At 49.7% G+C, this 21,254-nt stretch overlaps 2 protein-coding genes across 3 annotated transcripts; one reads left to right on the top strand and one right to left on the bottom strand.

The window, feature by feature from the left end:
* Positions 1-248: 248 nt before the first annotated feature.
* CHRNA5 (cholinergic receptor nicotinic alpha 5 subunit) lies at positions 249-12,101 on the top strand. Of its 2 annotated transcripts, none has more exons than XM_077317258.1 (6): positions 249-1,331; positions 6,096-6,247; positions 7,513-7,557; positions 8,225-8,334; positions 9,201-10,032; positions 10,734-12,101. In XM_077317258.1, exons 1-6 carry the CDS (start codon positions 998-1,000, stop codon positions 10,893-10,895), a joined length of 1,635 nt encoding a protein of 544 aa, XP_077173373.1. In that variant the 5' UTR covers positions 249-997; the 3' UTR covers positions 10,896-12,101. The 2 variants fall into 2 exon arrangements, with proteins under 2 accessions (XP_077173373.1, XP_077173374.1); XM_077317259.1 differs by having other exon boundaries at positions 1,199-2,817.
* A 678-nt stretch (positions 12,102-12,779) lies between these two features.
* Positions 12,780-20,351, bottom strand: CHRNA3 (cholinergic receptor nicotinic alpha 3 subunit). Its single transcript, XM_077317260.1, has 6 exons — positions 20,078-20,351; positions 17,944-18,083; positions 17,293-17,337; positions 15,564-15,673; positions 13,789-14,800; positions 12,780-13,093 (listed from the first exon to the last, which is right to left on the bottom strand). The coding sequence occupies exons 1-6, from the start codon at positions 20,130-20,132 to the stop codon at positions 12,965-12,967; spliced, it is 1,491 nt and encodes a 496-aa protein (XP_077173375.1). The 5' UTR covers positions 20,133-20,351; the 3' UTR covers positions 12,780-12,964.
* Between the last annotated feature and the right edge of the window lie 903 nt (positions 20,352-21,254).

Here is a 21,254-nt window from a genome sequence, read left to right as displayed (position 1 = left end):
TCCCCGGGGGCCAGCCTGCAATTAACCCCTCTTCTTAAAAACCTCAGATTTCAGGGGGCAGCTTTGCACAAACCGTGAAATATTTTCAAATGTACGCTATCGGGGGAAGCCGGGTCAGAATGTGGGTGAGAATAATTCTGCCGTCATCGAAACCAAAACGATTATAAATGCTTCAAGCCTTTGATGCAGAATTATATACTGGGGGGGGGGGGAGGGGGGGTAATGAGAACTACCATTATCGAAGCGTTCTTGTGCTAAGAAATTAGGTAAGTGATCTCAGGTGAGATCTACCCGGAAGTGACAGGACGTGTCTCCAAGCTGCCTGCAGGTAAAATTCGACTTGCTCTAATGATATCAAATCGTGCAACGGGAGATCAAAAGCTGCAGGCTTGGGAAATAGGGATTTGAGGGGGGAAAGGTTGGAGCTCTGGGGAAGGCGAAGGAGGGACACGGCGGGAATTCATACCTTACAGTCTGCCCTTCAAATAGGGTGGGAGACTCCTGGTCATTTGGGGTTCAAGCCTGAGGAGGAGAGGGACCTTGGTGGGGTCCAGGGCCCTAGACTCTGCGCTCCAAAGCATCCCTGCTTTGCAGGAGACCTGATCTCTCTCCACTGGAGAGCTGTAGATCCAGGGGATCCACCTGGAGGTTGGCATCCCTGTCTAAATCCCAGAGCCAGGAGGGAAACTCAGAAGGAAGGCCTCTTCAGCCTCTCTGCCCTGTTGTTGGCCCTCCAGAGGAAGAACTGGCTGGCCCCTCTGTGAGGCAGGAGGCTGGACTGGATGGACCCCTGGTCTGACCCAGCAGGGCTCTCCTGTCCTTCCGGTAGATCCAGGCGGGTCACCCTGTTGGTCTGAAGCAGCAGGGCAAAAGTCTGCGTCCGGGGACACCTGGAAGACCAACCAAGGTTCATTCTGCGGCTGAGCATCCCTGGGCACGCCCAGGACACGTCTCTCAGACGTGTGCATGCCCAGGACACGTGTCTGAAGACGTGTGCATGCTCAGGGCTGCTCATCCCCAGAATTACCCCCCTGCGGGTCTTCCAGCCGCCCCCTGGCTCCGTCTCCGCCCCGGGGAGGCAGCCCCGTCCCTTTGGCGCCCGCGGTGGTACAGCCCCATCCCCTCCGCGACGCCTCTACCACCTCCGCCCGCTCGGGAGGCAGGGGCGGCGCTTGAGCCGCTGCCGTCGAGCCACTCTCGCCGGGGACTCACTCGCTCAGCCATGGCGCATCCCTGCGCGGCTCTCCTCGCCTTCCTCCTCCTCCTCCTCCTCCTCCTGCCGCCCCTCGCCCCAGGGACCCAGCCCGGCAGCAGCAGCAGCTCTCCTCCGGGTAAGGCGCAGTCCCGGAGGTCGTTGGGACGGAGCTGCAAGCCGGGTAGGCGTCGGGGCAGAGGGTCCGCAGGCACGGCGTGGGGGGCTTCAAATGAATGGGTGTTAATTGATTGCTCCCAGTCAGCCGTGCCAGTAATGCTAAGGCTGTGCTGGAGGGACCAGTTTGGGCTCCGGAGTGAAACCGGAGTAGAGTCTGCATGCTGGAGGTGAAGGGTACTGGTATTGGGGAGTTTTATCCTGGCTTTTTGGTCCATATATCAGCAATGCTAATAATGTCTTCATTAGTTTTGCTAGTTGGTGGCTTTTTTTTTTTTTGACCCCTCCTGGTGATTTGGCCGTCCCAGTGCTGATACAGCTAACTTTGGGACAGTTCTCCTAGAACTAGAAGATGGAAACTTGTTCTTGCTAAGGGCTGTGTTCGTAATTCGACACTGTGTCCTTGTAGGTCTTATTATCGATACTTTCTTAGAGTTACACTGGGATATTAGTCATGATTAGCGTTCATAATATCGGGGCCCTGTTTATTAATATGCGTCATGCTTAATATAGTTCTATATTAGTATTATTAGGGGCAGAGTTCATAATAGTGGGGTGTCATTCTCAATACCAGCAATGCTAATACAATTCTATTATAGTATCAGTATTATTAGGGCTAGTATTAAGACTAACAGGATCTGATTATCAAACAATAATGAATCATAGAATCATAGAGTTGGAAGGGGCCATACAGGCCATCTAGTCCAACCCCCTGCTCAATGCAGGATCAGCCCGAATAATGCTAATAGAATGGTGTTATAGTTGTGTTTATTATATTGGTGATAATGTTCGTAATACAGGCTCTTAGCAAGACCAGTAATGCTAATATAACTAGTATTATATTAGCAACCTAATGTCGCTATTCTAGCTAATACAATGCTAGTGTTCATTATGAAAATATTACAAGGGCCAGTAGTACCAATATATGTAGCATCCTTAGTAATAACTTTATAATATCATTAATTAATCAACATAATAGCATTATATTACAAGTTCTAGTTGTTCCACGGCTGGACAGTGGAGAAATACGGATGTATCTGTCTTGATTTCTTTTGACTTTTTGCATTGGTTATATTGTTATTGAATGCCGACTGTGGTACCGTTTTATTTATTTTTTTCTCCCCTGGCTTTATTGCGTGCTTCTAACTGCTTTTCTGTTTTGTGTTTTCAAAGCGCCTTTCGAATCCAGCACGGAGTGGCACAGACGCGTTTAAAACCCCAAATTTGAAACCCTTTCCTCCCGAAATTCAGGCACCTCTGAAGCTTCCTGAGCGTTCCCTCCCTTCCAAGCACCTGCCCTGCGAAAGATTTCTTCCCATTCTACATTTTTTTTCCCTAGGCTGAACTTGGTGCAGTAGAGGTTTGCAGATAAGAACTGGAAGTGCTTCTGACAGGAGAGGCGGTGCAGGATTTTGGAGTTTTTAAATAACGGCTTTTGCTCCAAGAGGGTAAGGGGAGGAAATCCCGCAGGGATTTAAACAGATAAGGACGCATTTATGTGGATTTGGGGCAGGGGGGGACTGCTTTGGAGGATTTCCCATGCTTTAATCTGGGTTTTGAGCATCTGTATTGCAGGGTTAGGGAGAGAATGCAGCAGCGCAGCCTTTAGATTTGGGCTTGTTTTCCCAACCCCCCAAAAATATATCATGCAAATGGGTTTGAAGAGTCTCACGCTAAACAGCTTGGTTGCAGTTCTTTTGCAGGAAGAAGCACACAAATGTTTTGTTTCTGTGTATTCCCCCCCCCCCCCCAAAAAAATGTACCTTTCTGCTTTGATTCACTTAGGTTCACGCTGGGAATCCTGTCTCAGAGGCGACCTCATTTTGTAATGTGACCTTTTCAGGTGTTTTTTACGGTCGCTTTGCGTCTGTGCTGCTTTCCTGCTTAGTGGGATGTTCATTTTTCAGCCCCTACATGGCGGGTCTGTGAGTTTCTCGGGTAGCCACGCAACTCAAAGCTTCCTGCTGGTTTTGGGGTCAAAATTGCTCTCCTTAGTGACAGGACAATCAGAGGACTCAAAGCAAAAATCCACTTCCTTGCTCAAAATATGCGTTGGGGTGTAAACCAGAAATATGTGCTCTGTAGGAAGCTCAGAAGCTTCTACCCTGATTGTTTCCCCCATTCCTTGAAATGCTTGTCAAGTTATATGGATGGGGCACATTAAATAATCCACCGTATCTTGAACGTTTATTGAGGCTAGAATAATAGTTTTAGGCATGGAGGGTTAGCATGGAGAATATGAAAATAGAGCTACAAATGGTATGTTTTTCCCCTGTTCCAGTGCGGGAATATTGGTTGCGCCAGTCTAGAACTGCATGTTGAATTGATGGCTTAATATTTTACTTTGAAATGTTGTTCTTTTTCTTTTTTTGTTATTTGAATCCCACCTTGAGACCAAGCTTGTGGTCGGGGTTAAGAGCGGCAGCCTCTAATCTGGAAAACCAGGTTTGATTCCCCATCCTTCCATATGCAACCAGCTGGGTGACCTTGGGTAGTCACAGTTCTCTCTGAGCTCTCTCAGCACCTGTGAGGTAGGTGGGGCTGAGAGAGCTCTGAGAGAACAGTGACTGGCCCAAGGTCACCCAGCAGGCCTCATGTGTCTCAAAGCATCTTACAATCCATCATCTCCCCTTCCTCTCCAGACAGTGGACACCCTGTGAGGCAGGTGGGGCTGTGAGAGCTCTGAAAGGACTACTGTGAGAACAGCTCTAAGAGAACTGTGACTAGCCCAAGGTCACGCAACTGGCTGTATGTGGAGGAGGAGCGGGGAATCAAATCCAGCTCTCCAGATTAGAGGCCCCCACTCTTAACCAAGCTGGGGAAAGAGATTAAAAGTGGGTTTTCTTATGCTTTACTCAGTACACATTTTTTGGCACGCTGCAGGGAAATTTGAAATCAGAGCTCTTTTATAATTATAGAAGACTCCCCAGAAAGAAAAATGCCTACTTGACTATCTCAGGGAATTGTTGCAGAAGCTGACACTGACTTTGTACAGGGGGGGGGGGGGGCAATTGTATAGCAACATCTTCTTGTGTAGCGGTAACTAGTTAAACCACAATCCAAAGACAAATGACAATCTGAGCAGCGTCACAGCCCACATCTGCGGCTCGTTAGAAGCCCGAAGGCTGCGCCTGATTTGCATATTATTTGCATAATTGTTCATTTGTATTCACCTCCATCCATCTTGGAGGAGAAACACACTGGGGAGGAATAATTCTTTTTTTTCCCTTTGGGTTGGCTGACACCGTTTTACGAGAGTCTCTTCTCCTTTCCCGAGACTTCCCCAACCCCTCGCCCCAATATCAGCTGCTTTGCAGAGATTCAGCCCATCCAGTATGGCATAAAAGTTTGACGTTTTTGGATTCTTAGCTAGGACATGCGTATTCTTAAGACTGAACCCCAGTTAACTCAACGGGACTTCAATTCTGATTAAACATACGTAGGTTAGGTCTGTTTACGACTAAGTAGCTCTCTCGATTTCTGGCCCTTTCAGCAGCTGGCCGGCGAAATCCACAAGGGTAATCTAACTCTTCTCTACGTTGCCGATGACTTTGCCAGGCAGCCTGGGATGCTACGACCAACCGGCGCAATTACATTGAGTTACGTCGATGTCCACAAAAATGTCAAAGGCCTTCCAAATAATTTAAAAGGGAGCTTCGCTCTGTCCGGCTTAGCTGTTAATCCAAAGATGTCAATATGCGGAGGGGAGAGGAAGGGCAGCTAGAACGGACGATCAATAGACGAGGCTGTTAAATTTCTTTTTAAAAACAGCTAGGTGCTGCACGAGACTGGTTGCTGGTCTTGCAAAATCTGTCCTGCCAGTGCAGCTTCTCCTGGCCACACACTTATTATAGGAAGCGTCCTGGTTTTGTCTGACGTTTTCCGTCTTTTCCGATCGCCGTGATAAATGTTAGAAGAAAGAGGAGGGCTGGGTTTCTTGCCCCACTTTTCATCGCTGAAAGTGGCTCACAAATACCTTCCCCTTCCTCTCCTCGCAGCAGACAACCCTGTGAGGTAGGTGGGGCCGAGAGAGCTCTGAGAGAACAGTCGTGATAAGGTGGCAAACTCCCCTTACAGGGCCCAGATCCCAAATCACCGGATGTGGTGAGGAGACCCTCCTCGCTTGTACTGCATGCAGAAAACTTAACTTGCCAGTCTGCATTCTCTTCTTGCTGTTTTCCTTTGCGCCCTTCCGACTCTGTAAATTATCGTCTCTGAGCCGGAAGCGTTAAAGCACAGCTGCGGCCATCTGCGAGGTGCCCTTGGTGGGTTGGCTGGCAGCCCCTTCCACAATTCGCACCTGGAACCAGTGCTCGTTCACAAAGGAAGCGTGTAAGTCAAATAGAAACTCTTTCAGGTGTGGCACCCCCCGATTCACCCCACGCCAACTCTCTGAAGGATTGTTCTCCTGTTCGGCGGTGCCAGGTCTGGTACATCTGATGAGCAAATCCGGCCAAGAGAAAACTGCAGATGTTCCTTTTATCCCCTGTTTACAGAGCAGGCGAATTGTGGCTCTCCACCGGCTTTCACTTTCTATCAAACCTCTTTCGTCCTGGACAAATGTCGGTAGCCAAATCTCTCCGCTCCATAATTGCTGCTCCGTTCTCCGTGCCCCTCTTCCTTTCACCCTCGCGACACTAGACTTTCCCCAATTCCGAGAAACCGGAGGGAAGGTCAGGTGCGATTTGACATGACTATCTCAAAGCTCTGTTTCCTTTTGGGGCAGGTACGGCGGAACCTTCCTTTATAGCCAAAAGCGAGGACCGTCTGATCCACCATTTGTTCGGGGACTACGAAAGATGGGTTCGCCCAGTGGAGCGCTTGAACGAGACGATCAGGGTGAAATTCGGCCTCGCCATTTCGCAGCTGGTGGACGTGGTACGTTGGGAAGCTCCGACGGCAGCGTGTCGTTAAATTAGAAACTGCAGGAGGTGTCCCTGGGTGGAGTTGAGTGGGTGCTTGGAGGCAAAGGGTTTGAGACCTTATACCCCCCACACAGATGAACATATCTCCTGTGTATTTGCGCACCTGCACCTCTGGTGGGGGGAAGTTACTCATTGTGTTGGACTTCATGGTGGCGGATCTGGACAGTCCACATTTTCACACTGCTGTTGAGATAATTGCCACCAATTCTTGATGAAAAAGGGGCAGTTCTGCTCTCCGCATCCCCTAATGGCATGGAAGGTATTCAAGGGCAGTGAATGTAGGTGCTGTTTGTAGACATATGTGGAGAAATGAAGCATGCAATGCCTGGCCAGATCGGCTCGCCAGATGTCCATAGACTACAGTTCCCATGAGCCACTGCCAGTTGGCCATGATGGCAGGGGCTCACGGTAATTTTAGTCCTTGGGCATCTGGAGAGCCAGATTGGCCACCCCTGGTATATAGCGTGTGCTGCTGGAACAGATTTGCGTGAAGATCTTCCATCTCTAAAATGCAGATTACAGGGTTACGTGGCCTCAATTTGCCTCTGAACTACACGAGGAAGAAATATTAACCCTTTAAGAGCCCCTGCTCTGGAGATGGGTGAACTTCTTGGATTAGAGAAAAGACAATCTCTATATTCATTGCTAACTGGAAACCCCTTATGGACAAGCATCAAGGAGGGGGGAAATGAACTGGTGATTTGTGGGTTTGAGGATTAAGGAGAAAAAAAAGGTTTGTGGCGTTGAGGATTAAGGGGAGTTTTTAGATAATAGAAAAGGAAGAGGATTTCTGTTCCAATTTTAGAGTAAAGAATCTCATTATAATTTTAGATTGAGTATTAAGTTGGCAATCTACGTCTTCATTGTTGGGAAAGTCGGAAATTTCATTGGCACGTTTGTTTATCTCTTTTCCTTTTTTTTCTTCCTTAAAATAAAAATTCCTAATCAAACACATTTCTGAAAAAGTACCCCCTGCTTGGCTTTGTTGTTTGAAACCGGGCTCCTCCTTTTGCGATTAACAGTTTAAAGGAAACGATGCTGTTCAAAGGACCCTTCCTTTCTCCTCCTTCGGGAGCCCGGTTTCAAATAGCAAAATTAACACAGAGATTGAGGGATTCATAGGTTTGCGGCCCAGTATTATATCACCAGCTCTGAAGGATATCCACAGAATATATGTCATGTCTTGAGCTATCAAAAGCCTGTGATTTGTTTCAACAGGATGAGAAAAACCAGCTGATGACGACAAACGTTTGGCTGAAGCAGGTAAGTGGACATTTGGATTCTACCTGCCAATGATTCTGGGGGAGATGCTGAAACCCCAGGTTGGGCTAATGAAGTCCTAGGTCCCCATTAACGGCACATCCAGTTTTGCTGCCAACATAACCACAAAATACTAATCGCAGCCAATGAAAACACAAGAGCAGCTTTTAAAAATATACTTAATTGTCTGCTTACCTGGCCCAAGGAGACTTGTATATGCTATAAAATAAACCCGGAGAGAAATTTGGCTTTCCTTAGTTAATAAGCAGGCAAACGGGATGAAAAATGCCTTGCTATTTCTGTCCTGGAAGAAATCATGCCTAATTCTGTTGATCTAATTCTGTAGCCATTTCCTGCTCTGTTTTCTTGGGCATTTCATGACTTGTCTGAAACAACAACAAAATGGAAATGTGTCTCTGGCCCATATGCCTAAGAAGAATGCTTGTTCCAGTCAGGAAGTTGGGTTCAGATGTTTTCCAGAGTAATTCTGGAAGAGTCCCTGCACACGAAAGTGTAGAGGAATAAAGGTTGGTCTTTAAAGAGCCGTGGGACTTAAACTTTGTCGGTTTTTAAAATGTTTGTCCTTACCTGGAAAATCCCTAATTCAAGTATGTATCTTTTAAAAGATTGATTTTTTTTTTTCCTTTTTGGGATACTTCTCTCTTTCCAGGAATGGGTTGACGTGAAACTCAAGTGGGACCCCAAAGATTATGCCGGAATTACATCTATCCGTGTCCCTTCAGACACTATATGGACTCCAGATATAGTTTTGTACGATAAGTAAGCGTTTTTTAAAATCAAATCTCCCCCCCCCCTACACCCTCCATCTTTCACCACAGGCCTTGGCCGGAGATACGGGAAAAGGGCAAAGCCCAAGAAATAGATATTGTTTTACGTTTTTACTGGTTTTATCAGAAGAAGAGTTGGTTTTTATACCCGGCTTTTCACTACCAGAAGGAGTCTCAAAGCAGCCTCCAATTGCTTTCCCTTTCCTCTCCCCACAACAGACACCCTGCGAGGGAGGTGAGGCTGAGAGAGCTCTGACAGGAATTCTCTGCGAGAACAGAACTATCAAGACTGTGACTAGCCCAAGGTCACCCAGCTGGCTGCATGCGGAGGAGCAGGGAACCAAACCCGGCTTGCCCAGATTAGAAACCACCGCTCTTAACCACTACACCAAGCTGGCTCCCAGAATTTCATATCGTGATAGCCAAATGGGTGGTTTATAAATCAAATAAATAAATAATAATGATAAAACAGCTCAGAGAGAACTGTGCCTGGCCCAAGGCCAGCCGGCTGGCTGCGTGGGAAGAAACCTGGAAGGCGGGAAGAAGAAGCAGAATAAAGCAGAAAGGAAGAGAAGGTCTAAATTGTTTAAGTAAAGGCCAGTCACAGAATTGCTTCCTCATAAGGCATCTTCCCCTACCTCCCCCCACAACAGACCCCCTGTGAGGCCGAGAGAGCTCTAAGAGAACTGCTCTGCAAGGACAGCTCTAAGAGAACCGTGACTAGCCCAAGGCCACCCAGCTGGCTGCATGCAGAGGAGTGGGGAATCAACCCCCTGGTTCTCTAGATTAGAACCCACCGCTCTGAACCACTGCCCACTGGTCCTCTTGAGGGGTTCTTGTTTTATTGTTCCTCTCCAGCGCCGACGGCCGCTTTGAGGGCGCCACGACCAAGACGGTGGTGAGACACGACGGGACGATCGCCTGGACCCCTCCCGCCAATTACAAAAGTTCCTGCACCATCGACGTGACCTACTTCCCCTTCGACCTCCAGAACTGCTCCATGAAGTTCGGCTCGTGGACGTACGACGGCTCCCAGGTGGACATCCTCCTGGTGGACGACGAGGTGGACAAGAGGGACTTCTTCGACAACGGGGAGTGGGAGATCGTCACGGCCACGGGGGTCCGAAGGAACCGGACGGACGGGTGCTGCTGGTACCCGTTCGTGACGTATTCGTTCATCATCCGGCGCCTCCCTCTTTTCTACACCCTGTTCCTGATCGTCCCCTGCATAGGGTTGTCCTTCTTGACGATCCTCGTCTTCTACCTTCCGTCTTACGAAGGGGAGAAGATCTCCCTGTGCACCTCGGTGCTGGTGTCTCTGACCGTCTTCCTCCTCGTCATCGAGGAGATCATCCCGTCCTCGTCCAAAGTGATCCCCCTCATCGGCGAGTACTTGGTCTTCACCATGATCTTCGTGACGCTGTCGATCGTCATCACGGTGTTCGCCATCAACGTCCACCACCGCTCCTCGTCCACGCACACCGCCATGGCGCCCTGGGTCCGCAAGATATTCCTTCACCAGCTCCCCAAGCTGCTGTGCATGAGGAGCCACATCGACAGGTACTTTGCTCAGGAGGAGGAAGCCGAGCGCCCCGGCGGATCGGAGCCGTCGAGGGACACGTTGGAAGCGGCCTTAAACTCGATCCGGTACATCACGAGGCACATTGTCAAGGAGAACCGAGTGCGTGAGGTGCGTGCGTGAGTTGTGATGCAGTTACCTGAAAAACTCAGAGGTCTGGCATGGAAGGCAGGCACGAGGGCTTGGGTCAGGGGTCTCCAACGCGGCACCCCTGGGCACCAAGTTGTGCGTTGCCCGACAAGTGTTTTAGAAAGCTGATGGGGTCCAGCAATGTTTAAGGGGGTTCTCAATGTTTAAAAAGTTGAAGAATAGAATCACAGAATCATAAAGTTGGAAGGGACCTCGTGGGTCATCTAGTCCAACCCCCTGCACTGTGCAGGACACTCCCAACCCTCTCGCTCACCCACTGTCACCTGCCACCCCTTTGAACCCTAACAGAATCCTAGAGTGGGAAGGGACCTCCTGGGTCATCTAGTCCAACCCCCTGCACTGTGCAGGACACTCACAACCCTCTTGCTCATCTCCTGTCACCCGCCACCCCCTTGAGCCTGGGTCTAACGCTACGCACAGTGATGGCGAATCTAGCATCTTTTTAATAGCAAATTTTTGTCTACTGAACAGATGAGAATATTGAAGGTCTCCCCTCCCCCCGCCCACCCTGAATTTCTCATCGAATGTTCCCCCCCCCCAATTCTTATAAAGTGAGAGAAACAGCACAGCCTGTGCCACAATAATAATGCGTATTTTCAAATAATCGGAAACGTGCGTGTTTCAAGGCTTTCCTTTTCTGACTCTCCCTTTTTGTTTTTTAGGTCGTCGAGGACTGGAAATTCATCGCTCAAGTCCTGGACCGCATGTTCTTGTGGACGTTCCTCCTGGTTTCAATTATCGGCTCGCTGGCCCTGTTTATCCCCGTCATTCATAAATGGGGGAGCATAATCGTCCCGGTCCATTTCGGAAGCACCCACACATAAGCGCCTCGTGGGCCGGGGCAGATTTGAACCCCTCTTTCTCTGAATGTTGATCGTGGCCCGACCACGATGTATATCTTTGGCACAATTTAACACAGAACAAGGAAAACTTTATAGGGGAAGGGGAAGGGGAGGGTCTCGCTCTTATATTTAAACAAGCAGCAGGGTGTCGTGGTTAAGAGCAGCGTTTTCTAATTTGGCAAGCCGGGTCTGATCTCCCGCTCCTCCACATGCAGCCAGCTGGGTGACCTTGGGCTAGTCACAGTCCTGTTAGAGGTGTTCTCCCAGAGAGCAGTTTCTCTCAGAGCTCTCTTGACCTCACCTCCCTCACAGGGGCGTCTGTTGTGGGGAGAGGAAGGGAAGGCAATTGTAAGCTGCTTTGAGACTCCTTCGGGCAGTGAAAAGTGGGGTATGAAGGCTGGGCTAGATGGACCCCTGGCCTGATCCAGCAGTTCTCTTCTGATGTTCTTATGATCGATGCGACTTTGCACTTTCCCTTTGAGCTCCTGCCCTCTGCTGGACACGTGGAAGCACAACATATTATTAGAACAAGCCCCCTGGAATCAAATCTTCAAACCAAAAGGCAGCTTGCAAATCTTTGCATGTATGCTACGGCGGAAGAATGCTTGCGTGACGCTGCTTAAATGCACTTTATTGATAAGAAATTCGGGAAGTTTTGCACCCCCCACGCACTGTCATAATTTGGTGATTGTGTTTGCGTTTGGCGTAAGACTACCAACCCCCTTGGTCAGTGGCACATCGCTCTTGCGCACTCTGGAATTTTGAACATAGAAGAGTCCGGTTTTAATTGTAAACTTTTTCTTTTAAGGGTTGTCAAAATGACCTGTTTTACTGGCCCACTTTGGGCTGATCTTGCATTTAGGGCAATCAATCCAACCTTGCATTTGGGATTTGTCTTGGATGGCTAATAGCCACGGAAAGGGTTTTGTTCCTGCATCGGGGTGTTCCGTTTTAACAGTGTCCATTTGGGGAAACAAGCATGAATGGCAAATGGGGTTTATTAAACCTCCTTCGCTCCTTAAACTCAATTATCAGTATTTTTACAGAGGGTGAAATGCAGGCACGTTATACAGCTATACGTCTCTGTGTGGTGCTCGCTCTACCTGGCTGGAATTGTTCCAATAACCCAACCTTTTCCAGCTTATTTTTTACTATTGAGAACCCCCTGAAACATCCTTCAGGCTTCAAGAAACCCCAGAAGTGACACAATCGTGCAGAATATGGTTGGGAAGCAGAGCTGTGGACATGCCCACCTGGGACCCCCCCCCCTTTTCTCACCCCCTCCAGGCCCATCCTTGGCCATTTTGGAATCTGAGGGGAGGGTCAACGTGGCCACATAGGGATCATCGCCCGATAAGCGTCCGACAAATTTTTAAAGGATGTGAAAAATTAATAATCAACCCCCACCCATTCGGGAAACCCAAGCCTGTCAAGAAACCGCATGGTTCAAATGGATGTGGGCCAAATCAGAGTCCAGTAGCATCCGGAAGACCAACAAAGATTTATTTAAGGCGAGTGCAAGCACTGTCATGATGGCCAGTTCATAGTCTGAGGAAGAGAGCTTGCACTCGAAAGCTCACACCTTGAATAAATCTTTGTGGGTCTTAAAGGTGCCTGACTGGACTCTGATTTTATTAAGAAACCGCAGGGTGTCACAAAGCCCCGTTTGAGAAAGCCTGTTGGGACCGTCACAGCGTCTCTGCCGTCTAAATGGCTCGGGACAGAAGAATTTGTGTTGTTTTGAGTCTGTGGGATCCATTCCTTGCCAGCCTTAAAATGTGTTTTAAATTCCACTAGAGGAAAAAGCAGAGAAGACTACGAGACTTCCCCCTTCTTTGTAAACAAAGTATTCTTCGGCGTCTCACGAGGATTTGAAGGAACTTTTATCAACTTTTCCACACGTACACAATTGGCCGGACCTGGCCTCATGATTGTCGAGGGCTTCTTTGCTACAGACACGGAAAGGGCTACTTTAGTGTAAAGACGGCGTTTAAGAAGTCCGGACAGTGAAGAAGGAATTATTGGGTTTTTTTTACAGGACGGGCTTCATCTCACATTTCGTCTGTGACCATCAGAGGCTGGAGGAACAGCCCGGCTGTCCCCAAAATGCACACAAGTATGAAAACCCACAGAAAAATGCGGTCAATCACCATGGCGACGTATTTCCAGTCATCTTGAGTCTGAAAAACAGAAGTGGTCAAAATATAGAGAGGCAGTGACCACAAATTGCTTAAACCTTCAGATGTTTAATTGGATACTAGTAGGGGTTTGGGGGGTTCAGGTATCTCGGACCCCAAAAATATTGGTACACCCCAACATTCCCGAATTGCAATACCAGTACGGAACAGTGGTTCGGTAAATATTTGGGAATGCTAAATTTTTTTCAGCTCCTTTATAGGCTGTTGGGACCATTATAGTAAATGGCCCCTGCTGGATATAATGGAGAATTGAACTGGGGGTATTTGGGGCTCAAGAGTGCTGGTTTTGGGGGGAGAGGTATTTGTAGTATAGTGGCAGGGCCCCCCCCCTCAAAAGAAACCCTAGCTTGTGGCCGAGTCCATTAAGGAAGGGGGAGAAATGCCACGGACCCCCTCTTAAAGTTTTCCCTGCATTTGTGACTGATGTGCAGTTTCCTGTGATTCTGTAGGTTAACTGATTGTTTAGGTTTCAACAGGCAGACCACACCAGATCAGGCATGCTTCAGAGCTAATGGCCCATTTAACTCGGTCGGGAAATTCTCCTCTCTCTAGAAGACCTATTCTCTTTCTTTGGCCCAAATGAGAGTCTTTGCCTCCTTCCCAAGTCTCCCTGCCAACTTCCCCCCAGTTCTCCCGTACCGTTTTAAAAAGCGCAGCCAACTAAAAACAACTCGTACCTCTTTGGCTTCGTTCTGCAGCCTCATGTTCTCTGCGATGTACTTGACACTCTCGATCGCCTCCCTCATCTCCGGCGACAGCACCGAGAACGGAAGCAGGGCGTTCACCGATTCGCAGCTAGAGCTCTGGGTCAGGTTGCTGTTCAGCTTCACGAATTTCACATGCGAGCCCTGACAACTCCCGCAGGCCGCATCCTGGCACAGGAACCCTTCCCTGCAGCACTTGGCTTCCGAGGTCCCGAGACAGTTCAACGGGGTGAGCTCGGCGCCGTACGGGGCCTTCGTCTTCGGGCCCTCGCTGTCTTCGCCGGCCGGCCTGGTCATGAACATAACCCGGGGGAGAAAGTTTAGGAAAATAGTTTTCACCCACTCGGGCATGGTGTGCGTCCGGAGCGTCCTGTAGTGGACGTTCAGGACGAAGACGGTGATGACGATGGAGAGGGTGACGAAGATCATGGTGAAGAGGAGGTACTCTCCAATCAGCGGGATGACCAGCGAGGTGGAAGGAATGGTCTCCGTGATCACCAGGAGGAACACGGTCAACGACAGGAGAACCGAAATGCACAGCGTCACTTTCTCCCCGCAGTCCGACGGCAGGTAGAAGACCAGCACGGTCAGGAAGGAGATCAGGAGACACGGGATGATCATGTTGATGGTGTAGAACAACGGCAAGCGCCGGATGTGAAGGGAGTAGGTGACGTCGGTGTAGACGGCCTCGCAACAGTTGTACTTGATGTCGTGCTTGTAGCCGGGCGCGTTGATGATGGCCCACTCGCCGCTCTCCCAGTAGTCCTTGAGGTTCATCGTGGAGCCCACCAGGACCAAGTCGATCTCGGCTTTGTCGTAGGACCACGAACCGAACTTCATCGTGCAGTTCTGGTAGTCGAAGGGGAAGTAGGTCACGTCGATCTTGCAGGAGCTCTTGAATATGGCCGGGGGCATCCACGTGACGTTGCCGGTGTAATTCAGGATGGCCTTGGTCTTGTCGTCCACCTGGAAGTCCCCGACCGCGCTGGCAAAACATCAAAGGCACGGGAAATGTACTGTAAGGTTGGACCACTGCCGGAGGAGATCGGCTGCAGTGGGGCCTGCGTTAAGGGGGGCTGAGGATGGACGTGGGGCAGTTAGGACGACATCTGTGCTTATTCGTGAGTTGAATGATAACCTCGTGAACTTAGCTTGTTATTCCTGGAAGTGCCCTGAATCTGCTAAACGTCTTCCTTCTGCTGTGCACTACCTTATCCTCTGCCTATAGGTGTGGACTTCTAATTCCTGGATCAGTGGTAGGGCATCTGCTTGGCAGGCAGAAGGTCCCAGGTTCAATCCCCGGCATCTCCAGTTAAAGGACCAGGCAGGAGGGGATGGGAGAGGCCTTGATCTGGGACCCTGGCTCAGGGGCAGAGCCTCTGCTTGGCAGGCAGAAGGTCCCCGGTTCAATCCCCGGCATCTCCATTTGAAAGGACCAGGCAGGAGGGGATGGGGAAGGCCTTGATCTGGGACCCTGGCTCAGGGGCAGAGCCTCTGCTTGGCAGGCAGAAGGTCCCAGGTTCAATCCCTGATATCTCTCAGCTTGGAGAAAGCATTTAAAGGGACTGAGAGACCTTTAAATGCCTTTGAGATCCATTCACGCTGCTGTGGCTTGCCCAAGGTATTTAAATTCTAAAGGGATCGCTATTATAGCCCATGGGGACCACTGACTGCAAAGACTCAGGTGTGTTCAAATAACACGCACACCCTCATGGCATTTCTCACTGGTTGATATAGTCTAAGCTTACTTGTTATATAACACGATATCTGGCTTCCAGATTTTCTGCGAGGGCACTCGGATGAACCGGACGCCTCCGTAGTCCTCTGGATTCCACTTGAGTTTGTAATCGTTCCAGATCTGTTCGCAGAAGCGGGAAATTGAGCAGCATTGTGGTATAGTTGTCGTCTTGTTGCCCCCCAGGAGCCATCTTTACATTAGACACAGATTTCTATCGCGTTGAATTCTCAATGGGTCAATGAAATCATGCTGTGAGAGAGCCCGTTGGCGTGGTGGTTAAAGTGGTTAAAGAGCGGCAGTTGCCAATCTGGAGAAATGGGTTTGATTCCCCACTCCTCCTCCCCATGCTGGGTTGGTCACAGTCCTGTTAGAGCTGTTCTCTCAGAGCAGTTCTGTCACAGTTCTCTCCAGCCCCACTTACCTCACAGGGTCTCTATTGCAGAGAGAGGAAAGGAAAGAGTTTATAAGCCACTGAGGCACCTTCAGGTCGTGAAAAGCGGGGTATAAAAAAAGAAAGAACTCTTCTTCTTCTTGCCCAATCATTTACACCCACCTTTCTCCCCAGTGGGTCCCAAAATGGCTTTTAAATTATTTTCCTCTTCATTTTTATCCTCACAACAACCCTCTGGGGTAGGTTAGGTTTCAGAGAGTGTGGCTGGCCAAAAATCACCCAGCGAGTTTCCGGGGCACTCGTGGGGATTCGAACCTGGGTGTCCCCGAGCCTTGCCTGACACTTTACATCACAGTGTTGGCACTTGATCTCATCCTGGAGGCATTTCGAATTCGGCAGCTGCTTAGAAGAAAAACAGCTGGCTTTCCATGCGGCTGACGAACACCATTCCCTTCCTCTCCCCACAACAGACGACAGGCGGAGAGAGCTCTGTCAGATCTGCTCTGCCAGAACAGCTCTCAGAGGACTGTGACTAGCCCAAAGTCCCCCAGCTGCCTGCTTAGTGGAAGGGAGCTGTAGAATTTCAAGATGTGATCTTGTGGCGGATTTATTCAATGCAGCACATGACCACTAGATGGCAGGAACGCGCTACAAGTTGAAAAGCACAAGTTCATGAGATTCCCTTTCCCCAGATTTTGGGCTGTAGCATTGGGGCTTCCTTCTTCAGAAGTCGGATGGACTTTGGGCCAGTCCCCGTTCTCTCAGAGCTCTCTCAGCCTCACCTCCTTCACAGGGAGAGGAAGGGAAGGAGAATCTAAGCTGAGTTTTTTTTTTTTTTTACTTCTTTTGGAAGTAAAAAGCAGGCTACGAAAAAAGCTCATAAGTCTACGAACTCCACGTCCTTCCAAAGAGTTTCTAAAGGTATTGAATTAGGCATTTTGCCAAACATTAAGGAGAATTTAGAGCGGGTTTGTTTATACCCCGCTTTTCACTATCCAAAGCCGCTTACAAAACAACTCTCCCTTCCCCTCCCCACAACAGGCAACCTGTGAGATAAGTGGGGCTGAGACAGCTCTGGACAGAACTGCTTTGCGAAAACAGCACGAAGAGAATTGTGGCTAGGTTGCGGGCTGGGCTGGATGGCCTTTGGCGGTCTCTTCCTGCTCGGCGTGATTCTGCTTCTGTATGCAAAGAGCCCTTGCAAGTCTCGAATGTGTGAAGAAATCACAAGAAATGCAGCGTAAAATGCCATGTTTCTTATTCTACCCACCACCCTCGCCAAGTCTCTGTAGCACTCAAATATTTTATGGCATTTAGGCTTCGAGGAGCTGGTGCGCTTGGTACTTACGTGTCGCAGCCATAAATTGGTCTCCATAATCTGGTTCACTTCATCCTGGACAGGAGGGGGAAAGAACAAACGCAAGTGAATCCAAAACCACTTAGGGGATAAGAAGGATGGTCCTCTTTCTTTAGCGTTGCTTACTCCAGATTCAGAAATACCTGGAGGGAAAGGGGGGGGGAGCTTGGGAGAGGGTGATTTAAGGAGGGGAGGTAATGCCGTGCCACCCACCTTCCAAAGCAACCCTTTTCTCCAGGAGAAGTGGAATGAATGTCTTAAATAAATAAATGACGTATAGACTCTGGAGATGAGTTGTAATTGTGGGAGATTGCGACCCCCTTACACACACACACAACCCTCTCTTTCTTGGGCCATTTTTACATGTTTGACCGTTTGTGCAGGAGACTCAGATCCCAGACTGTGTAAAGTCACTAGAATCGAACCCGGAAGGTCCTGGGGGGGATGCAGGTCTTCTAAATCTCACCCAGATCTGGTGGCTGACAAATTTGGAGAGTTTGGGGGCAGAGCCTGCAGAGGGCACACCGGCCCCGTGAAGATCAGCAACGCTCCCCAGATCCCAGAAATTTTGTTTACAAGGGGTTTGTTTACAACCCTCCCGTTCGCATTTCATCTCCGAACCCAGCCACCTCTTCGACTCACCACCTTGACCAGCTGGGACAGGGAGACCTCGAACCAAATGATGACCGGATCGGACACATTCTCCACGGGCCGGATAATATTGTTGTAGTTGGCAAAGAGTTCTTCGTACAGCCGGTGTTCGGCTTCCGAACAGCCTCCGCCTGAATGGAGGGCAGGGAAACAGGAGGGGGGGGGGGAGGACAAAAAAACAAAAAAACCGCAAAACCCATCAACCAGCGTCTTGGCTCAGGATTCACCAAGGGAGCGTCACGTCCACCACGATAATTTTCCGCGGAAATTAGATCAGGAGCTATTATCCTTCTGCCGCCGCTCTTATCCGGAGTATTTCTTCTTCGGCAGACACAGGAGACAGACACAAATTAAGCCGAAGGCAGTAATCGTGTTTGTGTGTGTTTGTGTGTGTCGTTACTCAAGCGAGTGTGGGTCCAGTCGTGCTCCTGGCCTGGCTCACGACGCGGTGTGGCCCTAGAATCACGTCTGTCCCAGCGCTTACGTCCCTCTGAGCATGTGCAGTTGGGCAGTGTCCCTAACGCACAACCAGCCAGCCGTGTGGTGTGTTGCCCCTCTGCACACACCCCGAATGAACACATGAAGTTGCTTTATGCTGAATCAGACCCTTTGCTCACCAAATTCGGTGTTGTCTACCCAGGCTACGGCAGCCGGAAAGAGACGGAGTCCGGGAGCACCTTTTAGACTAACAAAATTTGTGGCAGGGAAGGGCTTTCATGAGTCCACTGCTCACTTCTTCAGATACGGCGAGAAGGGGAGTCTGTCTGTCCTTATATATGAAATTGCTGCACTCTCCAAGGTAGAAGGACAGAGGGACTCACAATCTAGCAGGAGAAAAGAGCCAAGAGTCCAATAGTACCTTAAAGACTAACCAAAATTTGTGGCAGAGGAGGCGCTCCCAATTTGTCCTGGTTCAGAGCAGTCTACACAAGGGGCCTTCCGAGGAACACAGCACAGTGTCTTTCCCCATTCTTGCATCTATCCAAAATTCTTGCCTTTGTGTCAAACTCATCTCCCTACGTCAATTGCTATTTAGCGTTGTAACAAAATGTGGATATTTGTTAAGCTGATTCCTTGAGAGCCAGTTTGGTGTGGTGTTTCAGAGCAGCAGGCTGTCATTTGGAGAGCTGTCACAGAGCTGTTCTCACAGAGCAGTTCTCTCAGAGCCGAATTTATCTCGCAGGGTGTTTGTTTTGGGCGGAGGAAGGGAGGGAAATTGTAAGCTGCTTCGAGACTCCTTCGGGTAGTGAAAAGCAGGTTACAAAAACAAAACAACTCTTCCTCTTCTAAATAAGAGGATCTGTGCTAGCCTTAAGGGAAAAGCGAAATTCGCATCTCCCAACTCTGGCAAATAAAATCCCATAATATTTATCCTCGGACAGCGTAAGGTTTAAAAATCTCTTATCGGTTTGCTCGCCCCGAGAAAGAACGCTGCATCTGTCTCCTTGCTTCCCAAAAAAATAGGCTTCTGGAACTAATTTATATTTATAGGAACGTTTAACCCTACAAAAGATGTCGGGTTAAAGAAGGCAGCTTTTTACCAGACCCGAAGCTCCGCTTGTTTTGCAGACTGTGCATCCCCTGCATTTCCTCAGCATCAAAACATCTGGCTGCAGTTCTCATTCTTGACCCCCGTTGACCTATGACCCTAGAGAGCCGACCCCGAGCCAAACAATGGCCCTGTCCCCCTCTCCGTCAAATCAGTCACAATCTGCTCCCCCCCTTCCCCCTTCTGCAAAACTCAGATCCAGAAGCTGAAATTCCAAACCCATCCAAAATAGCCAGAACGGAACAGCGATTAACAATGTCTCCGTGCAGTTTATGAACAACATAACTCTTTCTGCCCTTTGCAACCCACTTGGATTTTCCACCGCGTGAAAGTCCCCTGCCCTGCTTTATTTCAATGATGCACAAGAATTGCTCGCCGTTCCTAAGTCAGCCTGTTTGCTTGCCAAAAAAGAGACCAGGAATGGGAGCAGCCCAGAAACAAATCTGAATTTTACAGCGCACTGTCAAACGCATCACTCGGATTCCGCTCCGGCTGGCGTTCGGTGCCAGGGTCTGGTTTGTTCACAACAGACGGCCACCCCCTCCCGTCCTGCCAAAAGACAGAGGTGTCCCTTACCTTTCACGAAGAAGTGAATTGCAGCCATCAGAAGCAGCCGGACTGGGCTCCCCATGGCGTTTTGATACACTGCCTGTCAAGAGAACCTGGTAGACAGAGGTTTAGTTAGCAGCATGGCTCGGAAACCTACAAAAAAGAGACAGCTCGGATTCAGACGGAGGTAATCCTGGCCACGGAGATCCGGAGAAAAAGTCCGGTATCGGAAACCTGCCTTAGTATTGTGCAGCCCTGCCTCTTTCTCCGGCCGTCCACATGGATCGAGAGGAGAATCCCGGACAAATTGTGTGTGGCTATCATAAGCACTCAAGCGCTCTTCGAGGGCCCTCCCAGACAGAGAAGGGGGGGCTGCCCGTTGAGGCATACGCAGAGCCGGTAATCTGATAACATTAAGAGCTTTTGTGCCTGCCTGCATGTGCAGGATTTGAACGGGCATCTCGGCTTCCCAGTGGAGCTGCCCGAACAAGGTGCTGTTGAATGAAAACGGGGATAATTGAATTCCACGCGAAATGGATATATCGGCAAGGGGGAGAGGAGGATTTTCGTCCGGCGCCCCAAGAAGCCCTCTGGGGCCGAGGGTGACCTGGTGGGACCCCCTAGGGTTGCCATCTCTGGGTTGGGAAAGACCTGGAGACTTTGGGGGTGGAGCTGGGAAAAGGTGGGATTTGGGGTGGGACCTCAGGGGAGGATAATGCTAGGGAGAGGGACCACCCTCCCAAGCAGCCCTTTTCTCCCGGGGGACTGATTTCTGTCACCTGGAGAGGAGCTGGAATTCTGGGGGATCCCCAGGTCCCACCTGGAGGCTGGCATCCCTACGGACCCCACTATTGAACTCATTGATGTTGGTGGGTTCGTTTTCTTTTACGGATCAAATCGTCGAGTTGGAAGGGTCCTCCAAAAGTCATCTAGTCCAACCCCCTGCACAATGCAGGAACTCAGAACTACCGCCCACCCACAGGGAGCCCAATTTCATGTGTGAAAACGGGTCAATGAGGAAAGCTGATAGGAAGAGGGCGGGCGGTGTCAGAGTCTGACTGGCCCATGGCCCCTCAGAAGGCCTCACGTGTCTCAAAGCATCTGACAATCGCCTTCCCTTGCTCTCCCCGCAACAGGCACCCTGTGAGGTGGGTAGGGTGGAGAGAGCTCTGTGAGAACTTTGATTTGTCCTCGTAGTCAAAAT

The sequence above is a fragment of the Paroedura picta genome, chromosome 18, assembly GCF_049243985.1.
Source record: "Paroedura picta isolate Pp20150507F chromosome 18, Ppicta_v3.0, whole genome shotgun sequence".
In the NCBI taxonomy this organism is placed as follows: domain Eukaryota; kingdom Metazoa; phylum Chordata; class Lepidosauria; order Squamata; family Gekkonidae; genus Paroedura; species Paroedura picta.
The sequence above is the reverse complement of the archived record's forward strand: the minus strand, read 5'-3'. Positions and strand labels throughout refer to the sequence as shown.